Source organism: Lepus europaeus, chromosome 10 (assembly GCF_033115175.1).
Source record: "Lepus europaeus isolate LE1 chromosome 10, mLepTim1.pri, whole genome shotgun sequence".
Lineage (NCBI taxonomy): Eukaryota > Metazoa > Chordata > Mammalia > Lagomorpha > Leporidae > Lepus > Lepus europaeus.
This window is the reverse complement of record NC_084836.1, coordinates 115,002,582-115,025,320: the sequence shown is the minus strand read 5'-3', so window position 1 is coordinate 115,025,320 and position 22,739 is coordinate 115,002,582. Positions and strand designations below refer to the sequence as shown.

Here is a 22,739-nt window from a genome sequence, read left to right as displayed (position 1 = left end):
TCCCGTCCTCCTCTCTTTCCAGGGGGCTAAGTTAGGTGTGCACCTGGAGGGACTACCTGATCCCAAGGTCTAGGGTTTGCATGAGTCCCGTCCCCCACTCCACACACACACTCCGGTGCTGGAAACGGAACAGCAGGTGCAAGAGCTAGGTGTGGGGGCGGGGGCACCTGTATTCCTCAAACATCATCAAGTCACTCCCGGTAAGGAGATGAGGGCCCTGGGGCCGGCTGCAGCCAAGGGAGTCCCTCCCTTCACCTCTGCCACGGAACCATGAAGGTCAAGGCCCAGGCCAAGGCTGGCGCGGGGATCTGAGACTTCCCAGCTTCCAGAACCCTGAGCCCAGAGTCTGTTCTGCAAGTACCGAGTCTCGGGCATTCGGGTACAGCAGGCAGGGAGAGGCCGCGACACCCTCACCGGACGGAGGCCCCTGCGAGGGAGCCCTGCCAGGGTCCTGACGGCTGCTCGCCCACGGCACCCAGCTCCGAGCTCCGCTCAGCCCCGCTGCACAGAGGAGGGAACGGAGGCTCACAGCGGCCCCCGCGGGGCTGGTCACACGGACCTCAAGGCTTCCGCCTCCAGGGGCTGCCCCGATTTCAGGCGTGGCTCAGGTTCACCCCAGCTGGTGGGAAGCGGCCTTGACCGCGCCGGGGCGGCACCCCCTGCCCGGGATCTCTGGCTCTGCTCGGGGCTGATGCAACCCCGGAGTTAACGGTGTCCGCCAGGGAGTGGCCGGGCGCTTCCCACGCCCTGGCACTGCTGCCCACTGGACGCACGCAGTCCTCCCCCGCGCGGGAAGGGATCCAGGAGCCAGGCCCGGCCAGGACGGCGGGGCGAGCCCAGGCGCGTCCGCGCCCTCCACCTGCCGGTCGGGAACGGCGCGCGGTCGGGGCCGGGAATGCGCGGGGATGACGGCGCCCTGGTCCCCGCCGGCTCACGACCCCCAGATAGCCCCGCGGATCACGCCCCTCCCCCCCCGCCTCCGGCTCACCCCAGCCCGCGGCTCTCGCACCCCCAGCCCCCCGGACTCACGCCCCTCCCGCCTCCGGAGCTCACACCGCAGCCCCACTCCCAGCGGCTCACGCCCCCTCCCCTCCCCCGCCGGCTCACATTTCCGGCCCGGCCCGCAGCCCCCGCCGCCCCCGCTGCTGGCGGCCGCTCGTTAAGGCGCCGCGCCATGCACCTCCGAATTTTCCACGCAGGGTTAGGCTGGCGGCGCGCTGTCTGCGGGCCCCATAAAGGCGGCCGTGTGCTGCATTCGTCTCGCGGGCCGGGCGGGGCCGCGTCCTGGAGGGGCGCCCACCGCCGCCGGGAGGCCCCTGTCCGTGCGCGGGGCCTGCGGGAGGCGCCAGGGCGCTCGGAGCCGGACGCTAGGGAGCCGCCCGGAGGAGCGGGCCGAGGGCGCCTGGGAGCGGGTGGGGGGGATCCGCGGGACCCACCGGGGCTTCTCGGTGGGGGTCGCCGCCCTCCCGTGGGGGAGCCAGACACGGGCAAATAAACACCTGAAGTGAGGGGTGGGGGGCGCAGACGGTTCCCAGAAAGGTCGGGAAGGGGTCCCGGAGCAAAGCCGGCCCAGCTGCCATTTCTCAATCTTCCCTTTAGAGGATACCTGATTTCCTTTTTTCAGATTTATTTATTTATTTAAAGAGTTACAGAGAGAGAGAGTTCTTCCCTGTGGTGGTCACTCCCCAGGTGGCCACAGTGGCGGGAGCTGTGCTGATCCAAAGCCAGGAGCTTCTCCTGGTCTCCCACGTGGGTGCAGGGGCCCAAGCACTTGGGTCCTCCACTGCTCTCCCAGGCCATTAGCAGGGAGCTGGACCCGAAGTGGTGCAGTGGGCGCTGGAATCGGCCCATGTGGGATGCCGGTGTCACGGCCGCAGCTTTACCTGCTGGGCCACAGCGCCGGCCCCTCCGACATCTCTGCCCTAGGCACCGCTCTGTGTAACCTCTTTCCTTTCAGGAACCCGTATCGGAGCCCTTAGCAAGTCAGCCGGGATGGGATTGGAATCAGCACCTGGGTGCCGGTGCATGGCCAGGGCTGGCTCAGCTCCGAGTCCCTGTGCTTGCGTGGCAGGACGGTCCTGGGCGGCGGAGGAGAGGAAGGAGGCCCGTGTCCAGCCGTGCACCTGCTGTGGCGCCCCCCACCCCGAGGTGCCTGTCTCTGGGAAGGTGCGTGCTGTGGGAATGCCCTTTCCTGGCGCCCAGGCTCTGGCGGGAGCTTTGCGGTCATCCTGGGGCAGGAGCTGGGATGTGACGCCTGCGTGCAGACAGGGCCAGCGATGACACTGATGGTGGCAGTGGCCCTTGTCCCCTTGAGAGGAGTGAGGAGACTAGGGATGCGGGGATGCTCCTAGATTAGACAGAGCCACCCACACCCCCAGCTCTCCTGAGCTAGAGCAGGCAGCACCTGCAGAGGGGAAGAAATGCGGAGCCGCCCCAGAGCCCAGGGGAATCGGGCAGAGGGAGGGGCACCCTCGCAGAGCGGACTGCTGTCCACAGCCCACTTTGGAGGATTTGTCTCCAGAACAGATAAAGAACTCTCCATGGCCGCTTCGAAAGGGGCAGGCATGAGCACAGCGGGTTAAGCCGTCATTTGCGATGCCCGAAGCCCGGATGTGGAGCGCCGGTTCGAGTCCTGGCTGCTCCACTTGCGGTCCCGCTCCCTGCTAATGACCTGGGAAGAGCAGCAGAAGATGGCCCGGGTGCTTGGGCCCCTGCACCCACAGGGGAGACCCGGATGAAGCTCCTGGCTCCTAGCCCAGCCCTGGCCTTTGCAGCCATCTGGGGAATGAACCAGTGGTTGGAAGATCTCTCTGGGTCTCTCCTCCCTCTCTGTAACTCTTTCAAATGAATAAATAAATATTAAAAGAAAAAAAAGGATGCCCATGTCGCATGCCAGAGAACCTGCATTCTGTGTCTGACCACAGCTCGTGCTAACGCAACCCCTGGGAGGCGGCAGTGAGGGCCCAGTGGCTGGGCCCTGTGCCCACAGGGGACCTGGATCCAGTGCGTGGCTGCCAGCTTCGACCCGGCCCGGGCCAGGCAGTGCAGGCCTCTGGGGGGTGAAGCAGCAGAGGAGCTCTCAATATTTCTGTCTCTCAGAGATACAGATTTCAACATTTTAATGTTCGTATTCTTATACGATCTATTCATTTATTTGAAAGGCAGAGTTACAGAGAGACACAGAGAGCACGAGGTCTTCCATCCTCTGGTTCACTCCCCAAATGGCCACAATGGCCAGAGCTGGGCCAGGCCCAGCTGGGAGCTTCATCCAGGTCATCTGGATTGGAAGTGGAACAGCCGGGACTCGAACTGGCGCCCACATAGGATGCGGCACTGCAGGCGGAGGCTTAGCCTTCTACACCACAGAGCCGCCCCTAAACACTTTTAAACATCTATAGGTTGTAGGGCTGACGTTATGACACAGTGAATTAAGTCAACACCTGTGCCATGGTGTCCCATATGGGATCCTGTTCAAGTCCTGACTGCTCCTCTCTCTCTCTCTCTCTCTCTCTCTCTCTCTCTCTTTCTTTCTTTCTTATTTTATTTATTTGAAAGTCAGAGTTACAGAGAGAGAGAGGGGTCTTCCATCTGCTGGTTCACTCCCCCGATGGCTGCAACGGCCGGAGCTGCTCCGATCTGAAGCCAGGAGCCAGGAGCTTCTTCCAGGTCTCCCACATGGGTGCAGGGGCTCAAGGACTTGGGCCATCTTCTACTGCTTTCCCAGGCCATAGCAGAGAGCTGGATTGGAAGTGGAGCAGCTGGGACTCAAACTGGCGCCCATATGGGATGCCGGCACTGCAGGTCAGGGCTTTAACCTGCGGCACCACAGTGCTGGCCCCCACTGGCTGCTCCAGTTTCAGTCCAGCTCCCTGCTATGGCCTGGGAAGAAGGTGAAGATGTCCCAAGTGCTTGGGCCCTTGCCAGCCACGTGGGAGACCTGGGTGGAGTTACTGTGGCCATCTGGGAAGTGAACCAATGGATGGAAGACCTCTCTCCCTCTCCCTCTCCCTCTCCCTCTCCCTCTCCCTCTCCCTCTCCCTCTCCCTCTCCCTCTCCCCCTCCCCCTCCCTCTCCCTCTCCCTCTCCCTCTCCCTCTCCCTCTCCCTCTCTCTCTCTGCCTCTGCCTGCATCCATGTCGGAGTGCCCAAATTTGAGTCCCGCTCCACTTCTGATTCCAGCTTCCTGCCAAAGTGCACGCTGGGAGGCAGCAGGTGATGGCTCAAGTGTCTGGGTCCCTACCACCCACCTGGAGGACCTGGATTGAGTTTCTGGCTCCTGGCTCTGGCCTGGCCCAGCCCCGGCTGTTGCGGGCATTTGGGGAGTGAACCGGTGGATGGAAGAGCTCGCTTGGTCTTTATAAAAAAATGGCTTCTATAGAACCAGAGTGTTCATTTCTTGATCTCAGTGCTGACCACACAGGTGAGTTCACTTTGTGGGAAAAAAAAAAAAAAAAACAAACTGAGCAGAACTTTTGTTTTTAAAGATTTACTTATTGATTTGAAAGTCAGAGTTACAAAGAGATAGGGAGAGACAGAGAAATCTTCCATCTGTTGGTTCACTCCCCAAATGGCCACAATGGCTGGAGCTGGGCAAGTCCGAAGCCAGGAGCCAGGAGCTTCTTCAGGATCTCCCACGTGGGTGCAGGCGCCCAAGCACGTGCGTGGGCCGTCTTCTGCTGCTCTCCCAGGCGCATAGGCAGGGAGTTGGACCAGAGGTGGAGCAGGGGCAGGCGCTGTGGTGTGGCAGGTGAAGATGAGAATATAGGGAGAGATAGAGCCGGGGGAAAGACAGATCTCCCATCTGCCGGTTCACTCTGCAAATGCCAGCCAATGGCCAGGCCCAAGCCAGGAGCCAGGGGGAAGGCACCTAACGACTTGACCAATCACCTGCTGCCTGCTGGGTTCTGCATTAAGAGGAAGCTGGAGTTGGGAGCAGAGCCTGGGCTCAATCCCAGGCCTCCTGGGTAGAACGCCAGCACCCCAGGGGGCTATCCCAGCCACAGCTCGGAACGCCCGCCCCAGCCGAACACGCGTGGTGAGCTAAAGGCTGAGGAACAACCCAGACCATTCAAGAAAGAAAGCTGTGACAAATCCATCTCCTTCCTGCCCCGAGCCAAACCCACAGACACCGCCAGACACAGATGCTGACACAGGTCTGTATTAGACTTGAGAACCTTCTAGAAGGACCTCTACCAGGAGGAAGTCTTCCCCGCCCCTTTTGCGAACAAGCCTTTTTCAGGACAAGTGCGCGGGTCTGGGTTCGAGTGCCTGCTCAGTGATTATACCGGAGGGCACCCTGGGCAAGACCCTCCTCCCTCTGGGACTCGGCTCTGCTTGGCTGTGCCAGGGTGAGAGCTGCCGGGAATACCCCATCCCTGGGCCCCGGGCCAGTGCTCCACCTTGGCAAGGCCTCCGACGAGCCCGTCCATGGAGCAGGGCAAAGAGAGCGAGCGGTCAGGGCACCCTCACTCCCAGCACCGCGTTCCCCATTCCCCACGGAGGCCATCCACACCTGCTCTTGGCTCAGTGTTTGCCGAGGCCCTACCCTGACCCGGGCTCCCCCGAGCTCGCAGTCGGCTGGGAGGGGACAGCAGGGTGCAGGGTGCGTGGGGGTGAGGAGTCCAGGGCTCTGTCCATGCAGATGCTTGTGTGAGGGGTCAGAGGTCAGGCCTCAGGCTGCAGCGGGAGCTGCCCACAGGGGAGTGGCTGTGTGCAGTGAGCCCAGTACAGAAGGCTACAGGGGGTGCCCCGTGGAGAGAATCCTGAAGAAATGGGGTCCATTCTTTTCCCTCCTGTCTCCCGCTGGAGCACTCGGCTATGTCACCTGGCACCGCCACCCACGCCCACCCCAGCATGCTCAAGCCGGGAGCCCGGCGCTGCAGCCCCTCCCCTGCCAGGTCCGCTCCATCCCTGTGAGGCAACCCGCTCCAGCTGGGCCCAGCCGCCCAACAGGCTTCTGGCACCCACCTTCCCCCCGCTGCCTCACTGCGGAAGCCGCCGGGCCTGCAGGTGCCTCCTCTCGGTCTCCCACTTCCTTTCGGTCCCCTCGGTCTGCTTCCCACAGGCAGCCAGAGGGAAGTCAGAGCGGGTCACTCCTCCGCGCAAAACCCCCTGGTGGCTTCCCGTGGCACAGAATCAAATCCAAACACCTGGCCCTTGGCCTCCACCCGCTCTTCTGTCCCGCCCAGCGCCGCCTCTGCCCCCAGCAATTTCCTGCACACTCCCAGTCCCCACCGCCTCGACCAGTGCCCCCGTTCCTGCCCTGCTCCTGGCCTCCTGGCCTCGGCTGACCCCTGCCCTGTCCATCTCTGGGAGGCTCCCTTGTTGTCCTCACCCTCGACCGAGCTGGCACTGCTGTGCAATTCTGCCATGTTCCGCCGGTGTCACCTGGGACCAAGGTCCCCCTCCCACATCCCATCTCTAACACGGGGCTCTGAGGGTAACAGGGCCAGGCTCGCCCCAGGGCTGCTGTGCTTAGCTTGGCTCCTAGGCCCCAGAGCCAGCTGTTCTGCCTTGGCCTAAATCCCAGGTTGTGCCCTTCCTGCCCGGGGTGGACGGGTGGATGTCACAGTGAGAAGATGCCTGCTCCCAGCTGTGTCGCTTGTGCCTGGTAGGGCTCTGGGCCCGTGGGAGAATCAGACTTGCCTCTGCCAAGAGACCCGGATGGGAGCCAGGGCTGAGCCCCATCAGGGGTACCCAGGCCCTCCCCTCCATGGCAGTGGGCACCCAGGGCCGGGCAGACCCTGGTTCAAATCCTGGAGCCTGAACAGAGTTGCTGCAGGCCCCAGAAATGCCAGGCCTTTACTTCCCAAGAGAAACAAAAGCTGTACTTTACACGTGAAAGTTTGTTGTATGTCAATTACGTCTTTAGAAAACCGTTCCTCACACTCACACTTGTCTACTAAGATGGTTAAAGTACAAGATAAAAATGAATGGTGGTGGCTGGTGATAGGGTGCAACAGGTTGAGCCGCTGTTTGCAGTGTTGGCGTCCCATATAGCAGCGCTGGTTCGAGTCCCGGCTGCTCCACTTCCTGTCCAGCTCCCTGCTAATGCACCTGGGACAGCAGAGGATGGCCCAAGTGCCTGGGCCCCTGCACCCACGTGGGAGACTTGGATGGAGCTCCTGGCCCCCGGCTTCAGCCTGATCCAGCCCTGGCTGCTGTGGGCATTTGGGGAGTGAACCGGCACCAGCCCCTGGGCGGAGTGCACTCTGTCCACACGCTGCCTGTGATTCAGCCGCAGACCGAGGGACGCTCGGCTCCAGGGTGCAGCCGAGGGCAAGGAACCAGGCCCGGAGGCCGCGCCCTGGTGTGTGCGCTCCTGCTCTGCGGTTCCACCTACCTGAAATGTCCAAAGTGAGCAGCCCCGTGGGACCGAAAGCAGACCGGTGGCTGCCCGGGTCTGAGAGGAGGCGAGATGGGGAAGTGACCGCCGATGGAATTGGGGTTGCTTTCTCGAGCCATGGAACATTCTGGAAGTAGATAGCGGTGGTGGTCGCACAACTTGGGCAATCTACCTGCACTCACTGGATTGTACACTTTGAAGGCATAAACTGCATAGTATGGGAGCTAGACTGCAATAAGTCCATTTTTAGAAAAGATTTATTTACTTGAAACAGAGAGAGAGAGATCTTCCATCCACAGGTTCACTCTCCAGATGGCTGCAACAGCTGGGGCTGTGCCAGGGCAAAGCCAGGAGCCCAGAACTCCAACCAGGGGCCCAGGGACCGGGGCCATCTTCTGCTGCCTTCCCAGGTGCGTCAGCAGGGAGCTGGATTGGAAGTGGAGCAGCCGGGCCTCCGATATGGGAAGCAGGTGTCCCAAGCAGTGGATTAACCTGCTCAGCCACAACGCCCACACTAAAGCCATTTCAAAACCCTAGTGCTGGGGCTGGCACTGTGGCGTGGCAGGTGAAGCCGTCACCTGCAGTGCTGGCATCCCATATAGGCGCTGGTTTGAGTCCCGGCTGCTCCACTTCCGATCCAGCTCTCTGCTGTGGCCTGGCAAAGCAGTGGAAGATGGCCCAGGTGCTTGGGCCCCCGTACCCACATGGGAGACCTGGAAGAAGCTGCTGACTCCTGGCTTCTGCCTGACCCAGTCCTGGCCATTGTCTGGGGAGTGAACCAGCAGATGGAAGATCTCCCCCTCTCCCTGCCTCTCTCTGTAACACATCTTTTCAAATAAGTAAATAAATCTTAAAAACAAACAAACAAAAAGCCACGCACAATCCTATGTAATCACCCGCCGGAAGCTGGGCCCTTGGGCGAATCCCTTGTCCTGTCTGAGCTCAGCGCCAGCCTCCCTCCCCTGGGTTGTCGCCCACTTGCCTGCCTCCTGAGAACGAGCGGCCAGCCGCCGGGGAGAATGTGCCACCCACAGACACGGGGGTTAGGGGGGCCAGTTCCATGCAGATGCATTGCCCTGGGCGGGCCCTGGGCGGGGCAGGGCAGAGCAGATGGGGCGGGGCAGGGCAGGGTGGGCCACCCCCAGCCCTCCAGAGGGACGCCCTGCACCCCAGGGCAATGCCATGCTTTGAGCATTTTTCTTGGGAGGCCCACTGCAGGGAATGAGCGCCCCACCCCCACCCGCCATGCCGACAGAGCCATGGCTGACCCTGGGGCAGGCCATGCTGCTCTGTGAGGGCGAAGATGGTGGAAGGTGGAGGTAAAATCACACAGAGACAGCTTGCACGTGCCCGCTGTTCACCTGTTCCCAAGGCAGCATGGGAGATCTGACTGAACTCAGGCTGCTCCCTGGGGAGCAACAGTGCCGACGCAGCCTGGAAGGGTGAAATGGGGGCAGGTGGTTAGCCCAGGGGTACAGACGTCTCCCGGCCAACATCAGAGGGCCTGGGGCCAACTCCTGCGGGCAGCTCCTGACTCCCACTTCCTAAGGCTGCCCTGGAAGGCAGCAGTGGCGGCTCAGGTGACTGGGTTCCTGCCACCCAGGTGAGTCACCTGGATTTTTTTAAAGATTGATTTCTTTGAGAAACAGAGCTACAGAGAAAGAGAGAGGGAGAGACAGAGAGAGAGGTCTTCCACCCATGGTTCACTCCCCAGATGGTCACAACGGCCGGAGCTGTGCCGATCGGGAAGCCAGGAGCCAGGAGCTTCTTCTGGGTCTCTCACGTGGGTGCAGGGGCCCAAGCACTTGGGCCATCCTCTACTGCTTTCCCAGGTGCATTAGCAGGGAGCTGGATTGGAAGTGGAGCAGCCGGGACTTGAACTGGCGCCCATATGGGATGCTGGCCCGCAGTCTGCGGCTTTACCGGCTACGCCACAGCGCCAATCCCTAAATAAAATCAAGAAAGCAAGAAAGAAAAGAAAATCGCCAGGAGCAGCAGGCGCTGCCTTCCATGTCCGTCCTTGTTTCTTTTCCTTCCCTCCTTCTCACCCACCCGTTCACTGCTCATGGGAGCCGCGTGTGCCAAGCTCAGGGCGCGGCTGTGCCGCCCTCGGTTCCCACTGCACGCAGGGTCGGTGCTGTAGGGATCCCACCGCCGCTCGTGGGCCAGGGGCGGCAGGGACTCAGGTGGCCCAGGAGCGGTGGGGGCACTCCGACCTGCAGAGAAGGCATGGGGGCCGTGGGAAAGCCCCCTGCCCAGCCCTGGCCGGGTCCCTGGGGTAGGGCGGTTTCCCTGGGGGGATCCCCGCCCGAGCGCTCCGCGGAGTGACCCGGGGTTTCATCTCTCCTTGTCGCTGCCTCAGCCTCCAACGAAGCTTCTGCTTGAGGCCGTGGCACCGGCCGAGCAGAGCTGGGTTTGGCAGCACGGAGGCCTCCAAGCTGGGGCCCTTCCAGCCAAACCCTGGGAGCAGCGAACAGCGCACAGTGGAAAGGCTTCCGGCTCCCCGGGCCCGGCCTGCCCAGCCCTGGCACTCACGGTCCGGGGAGGACATAGGCCCCCGCCCAGGGGAAGGGGCACAGAGCCTGTCCCCTGCGCAGCCTTGGGAAGGTTCCCTGCTCTCAGAGCCTCCTCCCCACACCGTGGAATGGGCATAGCCAGGACAGGCATGCGCACAGCAGTTGAGACACTGCGTCCGTGTCCAAGTTCAAGTCCCCACTCTGCCTTGGTTCCTGCTGACAGGCATCTGCACCCTGGGACGAAGCAGGTGCTGGCTCGAGCACCCAGGCCCCTGCCACCCACATGGGAGACCTGGCTGGGATTCCCGGTTCCCTGCTTCCGCCTGGCCTGTTGTGGGCATCTGGGGAGTGAACCAGTGGATGCGAGATCCCTGGCTATCTATGGGACTTTCAGATAGAAAATTGAGAAAGCTATATTTATTTGAAAGGCACAGTGGATCGGGGTGGTGGTGGTAGGTCTTCACTCACCAGCTAGGTGTGGGCCAGGCTGAAGCCAGGAACCAGGAACTCCATCCAGGTCTCCCCCACGGGGGCAGGGGCCCAAGTCCTTGGGCCATCTTCCTCTGCCTTCGCAGGGTCAGGCCCTTCGATATAAGTGTTTGATAGTTTGGAAGGCCTTATAACAGCTGCTGTTTATGGAGCCTTTGCAGCGCCAGGCCAACCAATTTGTAAATATTGACTGGGTCTCCGGCAGGAGGGACTGCTGGTCAGATAAGAATAGGCACAGAGAGGCTGTGCAATCTGCTCCTTGTCACACAGCAGGTAGGCAGCAGGCAGAGGCATGAGCCCAGGGACCCGAGCTCTTCCACCACGGCAGGTGCCCCCACACCCGCATCGCCCAGGGCTGCCGCGACGGAGCCGGACGATCCGGGAAGCCGTCCCAGACGCCAGCATTGCTGTTGCTCTTTGCCTCTCAATGAAGGGGCCACAGTCCCTGCCCCTCCCCGCCTCCTCCCGACCCCACCCTCTGCCTCACCTGCTAGGAGGGAGGGCGTGGCCTCACCGGCCCTGCCCCTCGCCACCACCCAAGGGATCGCTCCCAAGAACAAACCTGCTCTCCCCCGCTCCAGGCTGTGTGACCCCCACCCTATTCCTGTGACCTTGTGGCCGTGGCCTGCCGCCTCCCCGGGCTGCAACCACGGAGCTCAGGGCCCCCTCCTCCCAGGGGCCACGTGGCACAGGCCGAGTCACTCCCAAGCCTGCTCCAGGGGTCCCCTCCTCCAGGCCACCTTCCTGACCCGCCCTCGGAGTTTGCTGGCTGAATAGTAAAAAACTCCGGGATCTCTTCCAGGCGCCGGGGAGGCCCTGCCAAGCCCCTGACGGCCGCCACCTGTAGTGGGTGGAGCTGTGTCCCTCTTATGGGCAATCCCAGCCCCGGCGCCTGTGAACGTGACCTTATTTGGATTCAGGATCTGTGTAGATGTGATCGAGCTGAGATGAGATCACAGTGGATTCCTGTGATCCCGAATCCAGCCGCTGGTGACGCCCAGAGAACCGGGATGGAGCCGAGGCCAGGACGAGCCCCCCCCTCCCCCCAGCGTGGGAGGGAGCCCCACCCTGCTGTCGCCTCGCTCTCAGCCTTGGCGGGGACTGCGAGAGCCGCTGGGCACTTGGAGGTTTTGGGGCAGCCCAAGGAAAGTAACACTGTCCACGGCAGAGGCCCAGGCAGGGGCCCAGGCGGGGGTGTGCAGGAGAGCAGAGGGAGGTCTGGCCAGGCTTGCTCAGTGGGTGGTCCTGCCCTCGCTGGAGCTCTTATTCTGGAAGCTTCTCCCAGGCCACAGGAGCCACTGGGACTACCCCCTGCCCCACCCAGGTTCCCCTGGGGCCTGAGCTGCCCCCCCCCCCCGGGCAGAAGACCCCAGTCACAGGGTGAAGGCCCAGGCTCTGAAGGCCAGAGCTGGGGCGCAGCGGGACGCCGGATCCCATAGGGACACAGGTTCAAGTCCCGGCTGCTCCACCTCCTGTGCAGCTCCCTGCTAATGCACCTGGGAAGGCGGTGGAAGATGCCCAAGCACCTGGGCCCCTGCAGCCACACGAGAGACCTGGAAGGAGTTCCGGGCTCCTGGCTTTGGCCTGGCCCAGCCCAGCCCAGCCCTAGCTGCTGCAGCCATTTGGGGACTGAACCTGTGAATGGAAGACCCCTCTCTCTCTCTCTCTCTGTCTTTCCCTTCTTCTGTAACTCTGCCTTTTGATTTGAAAAAAAAAAAAAAAAAAACATATATAAACAAACAAACATAAAAAAGCCCAGACTGTCCCACTGCACCTAGAAGGTTACGACTGAACCCACATCTCGAAGGCGGTGCGAACTCCATCACAGCAGTAAAGGAACTCGGGTTCAAGTCCCAGCTCCGTCACCGACTCACGGTGTGACTGGGGCAAGTTACGTGACCTCTCTGTGCTGAGGGCTCCTCCTCTGAGGTTGGCGTGAGAGCTGAGCGAGTTCATCTGTGTGGGGCCCTGGGCTCAGCACCTCGGGAGGGTGGGCTCCGCCCCGTGCTTCCCACAGCACGTGTGAGCTCACCGTCACCCATTCTGCACTGTGTTCCCTTGTGCACGCCTCGTGTGTGGGGACGGCGCAGTAACCAGGCAGAGCGCCCGGGCGAGCAGAGGCCAACCCGGAAACCCGAGCGGTGTTCTGTCAGTGGAGAAAGCAGCACCAGGGAGATGGAGCTGCAGGTGCAAAGGCCCTGGGGTGGCAGCAAAGCTGGGGAGGCTGAATGAGGGGACTGGGAAGGGACAGCGTGGCCTTGGAGCCAGATCACGCTGGCCCTGCTGCACCGGGGTGAGGGGGCGGAGCCGCATGTGTGCAGACACAGCTGCTTATGGATTTACAGATCTCTGGACGGAGGAAGGGGTAAACAGGTCTCTGTAGGGCATCACATGGGGCAGCAAAGGCACCCGGACATGGCTGAAGTCCACAGCTCGCCCAGGCCTCACCTCTCATGTTGCTTATTTTTTTTTTTTAAGATTTATTTTATTTATTTGAAAGAGTTACACAGAGAGAGGAGAGGCAGAGAGAGAGAGAGAGGTCTTCCATCCGCTGGTTCACTCCCCAATTGGCTGCAATGGCCAGAGCTGTGCCAATCCGAAGCCAGGAGCCAGGAGCTTCCTCCAGGTCTCCCATGCGGGTGCAGGGACCCAAGGACTTGGGCCATCCTCTACTGCTTTCCCAGGCCATAGCAGGGAGCTGGATTGGAAGAGGAGCAGCAAGGACTCGAACCAGCGCCTATATAGGATGCCGGCACTGCAGGCGGCGGATTTACCCGCTGTGCCTATGCCACAGCGCCAGGCTCCCTTCCTTCCTTCTCCCCTTCCCTCCCCTCTCTTCCTCTCCCTCCCCTCCCCTCCCCTTTTCTTTAATGGAATGATTGTGCTTGTGAGATTGACAATATTGGAGGTAAGGAGGAGCTCCTGGGAGCAGTCCCCTGCCACGTGTGCCCAGAGGTAGCCCTGGACCCGTCTGGCCTGCCTGGACGCTAGCGCCAAGGTTGGCTCTGCGGCTGCTTTATTTCCTGGACTCGGTTTAAAGAAAGTCCCCGGGGAGGAGCGAATGGCCGGGCAGACCCTGTGCCACCCGCCCCCACCCCCCCTGCCCAGCCTCGGCAGCCCGGGGAAGAGGGCCGAGGGCCGGGGCGGCACCACCCGCGGGTTAGGAGCGAGGGGAGGAGTAGCGACCCCCACGTGGGCCAGCGCGCAGGCAAAGAGGAAGTGCGGCGCGCACCCCCACGGCGGCGCCCCCTGCCCCACGCGGCCTCAGAGCCCCTTGCCGCCCCGGGGCTCTGCCGGAGTGCCGGGAGCCCTGTGGAATCAGAGGAAACACCGGGACCAGTCACGGAAGATGCCCCGGGGAGCAGGTGTCTCCGCCTGAAAGACCAGGGCGGGTGGAGCAGCCGCCGGGGCTGTGGCTGTGGCTGTGGCTGTGGCTGTGGCCGTGGGTGACCACAGAGCGCTGACCCCGTGACTTCCCGGATTCTGCGCACAGCCGTGGTTCGCTGAGAGGCCGACCTTGGCCTTGGGTGCGGGGGGGTCTGGAGACAGCGGGACACCTGCAGGGCCTCCATGATGAGCCCCCCCCCTCCCCAGTACACTTTCTTGTCCCTCTCTCAGGCTGAAATTCCCTCCAAAGGAAAAGTTAAAATCTTACACAAAAGTCCCGCCCCCGCTTGCTCCCTTCACCCCAATTCCACCTCCTGCAGCCCCCAGGGGACCACTTTTATTAATTATTTAGTTAATTTTGAGATTCTTTTAAAAATAGATGTATTTACTTATTTGAAAGGCAGAGTTACAGGGTGGGGGAGAGTTTTTTTATTTTTAAGATTATTTATTTGGAAGGCAGAGAGAGAAAGAGAGGCAGAGAGAGAGAGAGAGAGGTCTTCCATCCGCTGGTTCACTCCCCAATTGGCTGCAATGGCCGGAGCTGTGAACTTCTTCCGGGTCTCCCATGCTGGTGCAGGGGCCCAAGCACTTGGGCCATCTTCCCCTGCTTTCCCAGGCCATAGCAGAGAGCTGGATTGGAAGTAGAGCAGCCGGGACTTGAACCGGCGCCCATATGGGATGCTGCTGTGCCACAGTGCCGCCCCCCCCCCCAGTCTCCACACCAAGGCCACCACTGCCCTAGGCCACTGTCACCTGTCTCTCACCTCCTGCCTTGCATTCTCTCCTCCCCTGACCCTCTCTCATCCCTTCTTCCCACTGGCAGGGAACCTTTGTCCAAGGTCAAGAGGGCCCCCGGGCAGCCCCCGGCTTAAAGGCCCTGGTGGCTGTCCCCTGGGCTTGGGACTGAAGTCCCAACTCCCCCGTGCCCATGGGTTCTGCAGGGTGGGGGGACCTCCCCGGCCACCCCATCTCCCGGTGCGTGCCAGCCGCTCTGTCGGACCAGGAAGCTCCTCCCTCCCCCACATCTTCCTACTGGGCGCCTGCCCCTGGTCCGGCCCTGCCCGGCTGGGAGCCCCGCCCCGCTGCTCTCCAGCGCTCTCATTCCATCCCAGCTCCATCCCTGCAGGAAGCCAGCTTGTTTGTTTTCTGTCTCCTGGGCTAGAACAGAAGTTTCGTGAGCGCAGGGACTGTCTGGCTTATTCCCAGCTGTCACCCAGGCCTAGAACCGCGTCCGGCACACACAGTGCCCGTCCAGGCTCACGGAAGGCAGGCAGGCACGGATGGATAGACGGACGGATGTTTCTCCACAGTCCCCAAGAGGGGCAGAGCCGTGCTCCAGTTACCCTGAGAGTCAAGGGCATGAGGCGGGCCCACCTGTCTCCCAGGATGACGGGCCACGGAGAAGCACGTTGGAGGCTTGGTGAGCGTGGACAGCGGTGTCCAGCGCTCAGGGCGGTGTGGTCATGCATCCACCAGGCTCAGCGCCCGCTGTGGGTGCCTGAAGCGACCTCCAGGGGCCTAAGGGACACATGGGCCTGCAGCAACTCGGTGCCCAGCCCCCATCCACCCGGGCTCCCTAACTTCCCTTCAGGGAGGCTGGCCACAATTTGGCGATTGTTCGAGAGAACTTTTTTTCCCTTTTGGGAGGAAAGCTGCAAGTCATTAGGGCTGCTCCCGGCCTGCGGGTCACCATTTCCTGTTTAGAAGAAAGAATCATCTCTAGCTGGAACACGCGGCTCCCCAGCCCCCAGCCTGGCTCCGGGGCTCCGGGGCTCTGGGGCTGCTGCCCCGCTCCCCGCAGGAAGCTGGCACCTTCAGCACCTTTTGTGCTCGGCAAGGTCACTCATTTTCTCCTGGCCCCGGGAGGCCCCAGAGGTGAGGTCACCACCGCCCCAGCCTCCACGCAGGAAGCTCAATGACCCCTACCCTTTGGCCTGGCTTCTCACCCTCCTGGCTCCAGCCAGCCAATTTCCTCGCATCAAAGGCCATTTGGTACCCAGCAGCCAGACGGAGGTGTGGGCCTGCCCGACAGGGAGGCCGGCGGGCCGAGCCCTTGGGCAGGAAGGACATCCTCTCTCCTTGGTGTGGGAGGAGCAGCCAATCCCGGCCCAGCAGCCGCAGAGCCCGCGCCGCGGCCTGCAGGCCGTCTGCTTGGGAAGGCCCTGGGGAGCCAGCTCGGCGCACTCCAGGCCCAGCCGGCTTCAAAACGCAAGGGTGAGGGGCTGGCGTCTTCTCACGGTTAAGACGCCAGCTAGGGTGACCCAGTCCCCACACCAGGCCGTCTGGGCCTGATCCACGCTTCCTGCTAATGCGGACCCTGGGAGGCAGCACGTGGTTCAAGCGACGGGGTCCCTGCCACCCACGTGGGAGACCTGGGTGCCTGGATGGCACCCCTGCTCTCTCCCAGTCACTGGGGGCATTTGAGGGGGAAGCCAAATGGACAAAATGGATGGGAACTGTTTCTGCCTCTCAAATTAAAAAAAAAAAAAAAATTCAGAGCAAGAATGGGCGAGCAGAGGCAGGGGCAGGTGTCATCGCGGGGCGTCGACACCCACATCCGGGTGCCTGGATTCCCATCTGCCTCTGCTTCCTATCCCAGCCTCCTGCCCGCACACAGCCCGGGAGGCAGTAGGTGCCCGCGCAAGCAGCTGGGTTCCCGCCACCCGGACATGAAAACCTGCACAGAGCTTCAAGCTCCTGGCTTCAGCCCGGCCCAGCCCCAGCTGATGTGGGTGTCTGGGGAGGAAAGATCCATCTGCCTGTCTTTCAAAGAAATACAAATTTAAAGAGGGCCAGCACTGTGGCGTAGCTGGTAAAGCCTCCACCTGCAACACCAGCATCCCATATGGACGCCGGTTCCAGTTCCGGCTGCTCCACTTCCCATCCAGCTCTCTGCTCATGGGCTGGGAAGGCAGCAGCAGATGGTCCCTGCCAACCAGGTGGGAGACCTGGAGGAAGCTCCTGGCTCCTGGCCTCGGCCTGGCCCAGTCCTGGCTGTTGCAGCCATGTGGGGAGAGAACCAGAGGACGAAGGTCTCTCTTTCAGAATGAATAAAGAAATTTTTATAAAATAACTTTAAAAGCTCTGCAGTGTTTAGAGCGCTGGGAGCTCACACAGTGACCCTACCGCTCACCCTGCCGAGGGTCCACAAACCTCCAGACAGGGGCCAGGCCCGGGGGAAAGCAGAGGCAGGAAGTCCCCCCAGTGCCACCTGACACTTCTGAGGGCAAGATTGAAACGGCTTTGTCCGAAGCCGACTCGGGGATCTTCTCTCCCATTTCCGAGACATTCTGAAATGCCCACTCTTCTGAAAGACCAAGCAGATGCATTGTTATATATAAATTAACTGCTTTATTGAACATCAATAAACTGTACACAAACTGTACAAAACATAATACAAAACGTTGCTTGCGATATAAATACCAGTGTACCTTTAAAATGTAAACATCTTCCTCCGGGCCCACCTGCTGGGCCCCCAAAATAGTCCAGGGAGACACACGGGTCAGGCCGAGGGCCACCGCGCAGGCCCTCGGAGGCACTGCTGCACTGCCCGGGAAACAGGTGCCGCGATGACAAACAGGAGGCTGACACAGCTGCCCGGGCCCAGGGGCACCTTGGGGTCTAGACACGTCTTCGCGTCGGGCGCCCGCCCCCGCAGGACCGGGAGATGCAGCTGGGGGCGGATTACTGCATAGTTAGTCACACCTCGTGGAGGGTGGCGGGGGGCTGGGGCGTGGGGCCGGAGCTTCCTGTCCGTCTGTCGCTTTTGTCCTGCAGCTCTCAGCAGCTGTATGCAAACCCCTCTGGATACGCAAACCCAGAGGAAGGCCCGGTCCGGGAAGGGTCTCCTGTCTGCCTGCTGGCCACAGAATCGGCCACGGAGAGGTGCCCACGGGAGCGCCCAGAACGCAGAGGATGGAACCAGAGACTGGTCTTCACCGAAGCCCCATGGGGCGGCCGCGGCTGGGAGGAGGCGGGCTCCTGGGGCCTTGACAGGGAGTGGGAGGTGGAGGGAGGCCCTGGGGTCAGCGGGGGCCCCCCGCGCAGCCAGCTTCCTGGTGCCTGTGCAGCAGGGACATGCGGGAGAAGGTCCGCGCGCAGGCCTGGCACTGGTACTTCTTCACCTCCGAGTGTGTCTGCAGGTGCGCGCGCAGGTTGGAGCGGTCGGCGAAGGCGCGGCTGCAGAGCGAGCAGGAGAAGGGCTTCTCACCTGCGGAGGGAAAGCCAGGAGAAGCCGGTGAGACTCGAGGCAGAATGCCAAGCCGGAAAGAACCCCGTGACCCCGGGAAGACCAGGCCCGGGCCAAACACGCAGATGGTACCTAAAGGCCTGGATCTGATCGCGAGTTCTGCCGCTTCCGCACTGTGCAACCTTGAGCAAGCTGTCTGGCTTCTCTGAGCCTCCACTTTCTCATCTGTACAATGGGACCACTCGTCCTCCCCAAGCGCACACACAGGTGGCAGGGTTAAGTATTTATCTGCATCAGTTCACCGCACGGGCAGCGCTCGGCCAGCACGGGGCTGCGCTCTGATGGAGGCTACTGCCGTTCCATCTTAGAGAAAGCAAAACCGAGGCACAGGTGAGGGGCAGGCTGAGGATCACCCAGGACTGCAGAGCCCCGACTTTAACCACTGTCCGTGGTGCTCTCCGCAGGACGCCATCTGTCCAGAGGTCACTCGGATTCACTCTGTCTAGGGACAAAGCTTGCAGGCAGCCTTAACAGGCTGCCCACCCCACCCCGAGCGGGTGAGGCCTCTCCTCTGGCCCTGTAGCCACGCGCCTCCCTCCCAGCACCTACTGCACCACAGTTACCCTAGGTCTCCCTGTCTGTCCCCAGTCAGACCAAGTCCACTCTAAGCCCTAGCCAGGGGCCTGGACTCCCAAGATTCTGCAACCCTGATCCACCATTGCCTGGCCAAGGCTGGGGTAGGACTTGGATGTGGGGCCAAGTATACAGCCAATGCTAAGTGCTTGCCAAGTTAATAAATCTTAAAAAGGACCCGGATCCCTCATTCACCAAATACTCTTTCACCTCCTACCCCAAACCAGGAACACACAGCTCCAAAGACACTGAAAGCGTGTCAGTTTTTCTTGGGGGGTGTAGCATTGTTCACTTATTAGACACCCAGTGAGCTCTTCCCATGCACGTGGGGCTAACAGGTGCTATGCCTGGGTACGGACACCCCTTGGCAAAAAGCAAGGTAGGCGCGGGTGCTGAGGTGCAGCAGGTGGAGCCGTGGCTTGGGAAGCCCTCATCCCTCGCGGAGCGCTGGTCCCAGCCCTGCCTGCTCCACCTCCAATCAGCTCCCCGGCTCACGCATCCTGGGAGGCAGCAGACAGTGGCTCAAGTGTTTGGGCCCCTGTCGCCCACCTGGGAGACCCGGAGGGGTTCCAGGCTCCTGAATTCAGCCTGGCCCAACCCTGCCTGCTGTGGGCATTTGATCAGTGAAATCAGTGTATGGGCTGTCTCTTGTCACTCTGCCTTTCCAAATGCCATCGGTATTGTGGCACCGTGGGTGAAGCCACCACCTGCAAGGCCGGCATCTCATAGGGGAGCCGGTTCAGGTCCCGGCTGCTTAAGCAGCGGAAGACGGCCCAACGCCTTGCACCCTTGCACCTTCCTGCACCTGTGGGAGACCCAGATGGAATTCTGGGCTCCTGGCTCTGGCCTGGCCCAGCCCTGGCTGTTCTGGTCATCTGGGGAGTGAACCAGGGGTTGGAAGATCTCTCGCTTGCTCTCTGTTAGTAACTCTGCCTTTGAAGTGAATAAACAAGTCTCTCAAATAAATTTAAGAACATATATATATATATACACACACACACATATATACACACACACACACACACTCTGTAAATGAAGAAGCAAGATAAATAGATAACAAGTACTTAGTGGCGGGAGCAGCAGACACATGGCTGGCAGCACACCGACTAAATCCCGGGACAGGAATCCAAGAGCCTAATTCAAGGACTTGATCCCATCACCCCGGGCGCCTGGGGTGCGAGGGAGGCTGGGGTACCGAGCCACGGCCCGGCTGTGCCACCTTCCTGCACGCTGGGCCTAAGGGCAGGTCCCGGGCACTCAGGCCGAGCACAGGGATCCGCAAGGGGGCAGAGCTACCCCCCCCCCCACAGCAGGTCAGTGATCCCACAGAAACCTCAACAGACGAGGAAGGGGACCTCGTAGGATGGAGGGGGGATCCGTGCGCAGACCCCCACCCCTCACGGCTCCCCCACCCCCCAGACGCCTTTATGTTGCTCCTGGCAAGTGTGAAATCGGCACCAGGCCGGCGGGACAAAGGCCGCCAAGGGGGGCACTGTACATGCGATACCCCCCGGATTAAAGGGCCAGCAGCTGCAGCCCAGAACAGGTGCTGGGCACCGCTGCCCCGTGCACCTGCTCTGCCCCTCCCAGCCCCCCCACTGGGCCCACCATCAAGCGCACAATGGGAGTCAACCGGTGCATTTCAGCAGGGTTTTGTGTCTGAGCCGTGCCTTTACATTAAAATACAGGGGAGGGGAGAGAGGCCGGGCCCCAGGAGAGCACCCAGAGGGTCTCAATCCCCCCAAGTAGAGCCCCCATCAGCTGGGCAGGCACCCAGGAGGGAGGCCAGGCCACAGGAGCTGGCCATGCTAAACCCAGGGCTATCTGTGCGCAAAGCAAGGGACCGGGTCGCCCCACAGTGGAGTGACGGTGATGAGGACTGGCCAGATGCCAGGCCTCCCAGGCCAGGAAAAGACAGCCTCCAACCAGGCCAGCTTGACCCCAAGGCCACGGGTCGTGACCCTTGAACCTTCTCCTCAATAGCCATCCTGCAACCATCAGGCTCCAACACAGCAGCCCCCGCCGATGAGGCGCTGCCTTGGCCCGTGCCCAGAAAACCTCCTACACGTTCGGCAACACCCGGACAGACGGCACCGGGGTCTCTGCCCTGCGTGATGGCCTTGGGTGGGGGAGGGGAGGCGGCCCGGGTATCTTGAAGTGCTTACAACACACTCACAGCCACCCTCCAACCGGGCCCTATCATAATCCTCTCAGGCACAGAGAGGCCGAGTCGCCTGCCCAAGGTCACACAGCGCAGAAGCAGCACACACACACCAGCTCCCGCGCGAGCTACCCCGCGCTTCCCGGCCTGATGCACCCCTTCTCCTGAGCTGCACCGGAACCCCACGCCACGCTCTCACGCTCGGCTTACCGACGAGGAAACCAAGGCCCACGGTGGGAACGCGGCAGCCCCAGCCCCCAGCAGGATTCAGGGCCGGGCGGGGGTCTGACAACTTCCTATCGGATCAGGGTGGGGCAGGGCGGCTCCCTCACACCTGGGCCGGCAGCCAGGGGCCGCGCGCACCTCTCCCGCCCGCTTGGTCTCCCTGCCCACCTGCCGAGCCCGGGCAGCCAGGCCCCTGACCTTGGCCGGGCCGGGCACTCACCGGTGTGCGTGCGCACGTGGCCCTGCAGCAGCCAGGGCCGGGAGAAGGCCTTCCCGCAGGTCGGGCACACGCAGGGCAGGGTGTGGCACCGGATGTGCATCTTCAGGGCGCCCAGGCTGACGTACTCCTTGCTGCAGTACTTGCAGCGGAAAGCCTTGCGGGCCTGGGGGTCCTTGGCCCCCGAGAGCTGCGCCAGCTGCTTGGGCAGTTGGCCCAAGCCCGGGAAGGCCGCGTAGGCCTCGGCCTCCAGGGACGAGACGGAGGTGGAGGAGAAGGAGGAGGGGGCCGGCGAGGGTGGGCTGGGCGGCTGGGAGCCCTTCCCGCTGTCCTCGTCCGACAGGGAGGTCAGCTCGCCCACCCTGGGGCTCTCCTGCAGCCGGAGGGAGGCCCAGCCCACGGGCTGGCCTTGGGGCGCCAGGAGAGAGTCCCAGATGAGCGTGGGCAGGGAGGCCGTGGGGTTGAGCACCTCGGGCGGCGGGATGGCTGCTAGCAGGTGGGCCTGGTCGTAGGGCCGCTGGAAGGTCAGCTCTGGGGAGAGAGACGGCAGAGGGCAGTCGGTCAGTCAGTCGACAATCGTCAGCCCACGGGGAGCTCGGGGTCGCAGGGTGGGGGTGAGGGGGGCTGGGCTCAGGGCTCACTGGGGGAGCACAAAGAACCGCGCAGGCCCGGCTCCCGCCCTCCCCCCTGCTCCCCAGCCTCAGCCTCGGCTCAGTGGGCTCCCTCCCGGCCTGGGGCGGGACCCCAGTCACCCCACGGCTGCACCCTGCCCCGCAACCCCCGGGACGCCCAACTCCACAGCCCCGGCACAAGCCGCCCCCTCGCACGTCCACACCCGCGGCGCCCCTCCGCCCCGCGCCGGCCAGAGCGTCCCCTCGGCCCCGGACCCCTGCTCAGCCAAGCTCCGGGCCTCGGGACCGCCCCTGCCCGTCTCCGGGCCCCCTCCTCCCATTTCACCACAGAACTCCCTCGACTGCACTTCGGCGCCGGGGCCCCCACACAGCCCTCGCCCGGGGCCCGCGCCGCCGCTCACCCAGGCACGAATCCTGCAGCTCGCTGTAGTTGGGCTTCCTGCGAGGCACGGAGGGCTTCCTGACCAGGAAGGAGCGCGGCATGGTGGCCGAGGCAGCGGGAGGCGGGGTCGCGCAGCGGCCGCAGAGAGCTCCACTCGCCAGGCCGGGCCGCGGCGCTGTGAGTGCCGACCGCCGCCGCCGCCTTAAATACCCCGGCGCCGGCGGGGCGGGGCCTCTGGCGCCACGCCCCCTTTGTCACCCCCGCGCCAATCGGAGGCGCGCCCCGGCCGGAGGCCACGCCCCAAGCAGGTGCGCCGGGGACTGGCGGGGCCCGCGCCGCGTGGCGCTGAGGGCCGGGGCGGGGGCCCGGCCGGGGCGCTCCGGTGCCCGCAGCTGGGATCGCGCCGAGAGCGCGGGTGGGGGGCGGGCGCCCGGGGTCGGGGGGAGCCCCCGCGCGGCGGAACTCGGGCGGGACGCGGCGCCCCCGCCCGCTCAGCGCCCCCTGGCGCCGCGCGCCGCCGGGCCCGGCACCTGACCTCCCGAGACCCTCCCGGGGCCGCGGGTT

General features: G+C 62.7%; 1 protein-coding gene across 1 annotated transcript; it reads right to left on the bottom strand.

The window, feature by feature from the left end:
• Positions 1 to 17,088: 17,088 nt before the first annotated feature.
• SNAI1 (snail family transcriptional repressor 1) lies at positions 17,089 to 22,338 on the bottom strand. Its single transcript, XM_062202392.1, has 3 exons — positions 22,195 to 22,338; positions 21,165 to 21,692; positions 17,089 to 17,946 (listed from the first exon to the last, which is right to left on the bottom strand). The coding sequence occupies exons 1-3, from the start codon at positions 22,274 to 22,276 to the stop codon at positions 17,762 to 17,764; spliced, it is 795 nt and encodes a 264-aa protein (XP_062058376.1). The 5' UTR covers positions 22,277 to 22,338; the 3' UTR covers positions 17,089 to 17,761.
• Positions 22,339 to 22,739: the final 401 nt, after the last annotated feature.

What these genes read in the sequence shown, in the direction of transcription:
- SNAI1 (XM_062202392.1), bottom strand. Translation starts at nt 22,276, where the DNA reads ATGCCGCGCTCCTTCCTGGTCAGGAAGCCCTCCGTGCCTCGCAGGAAG. An exon ending in GCTGCAGGATTCGTGCCTGG is followed by an intron (nt 21,693 to 22,194) that starts GTGAGCGGCGGC and finishes CTCTCTCCCCAG; the next exon opens with AGCTGACCTTCCAGCGGCCC. An exon ending in CCACGTGCGCACGCACACCG is followed by an intron (nt 17,947 to 21,164) that starts GTGAGTGCCCGG and finishes TTCCCTCCGCAG; the next exon opens with GTGAGAAGCCCTTCTCCTGC.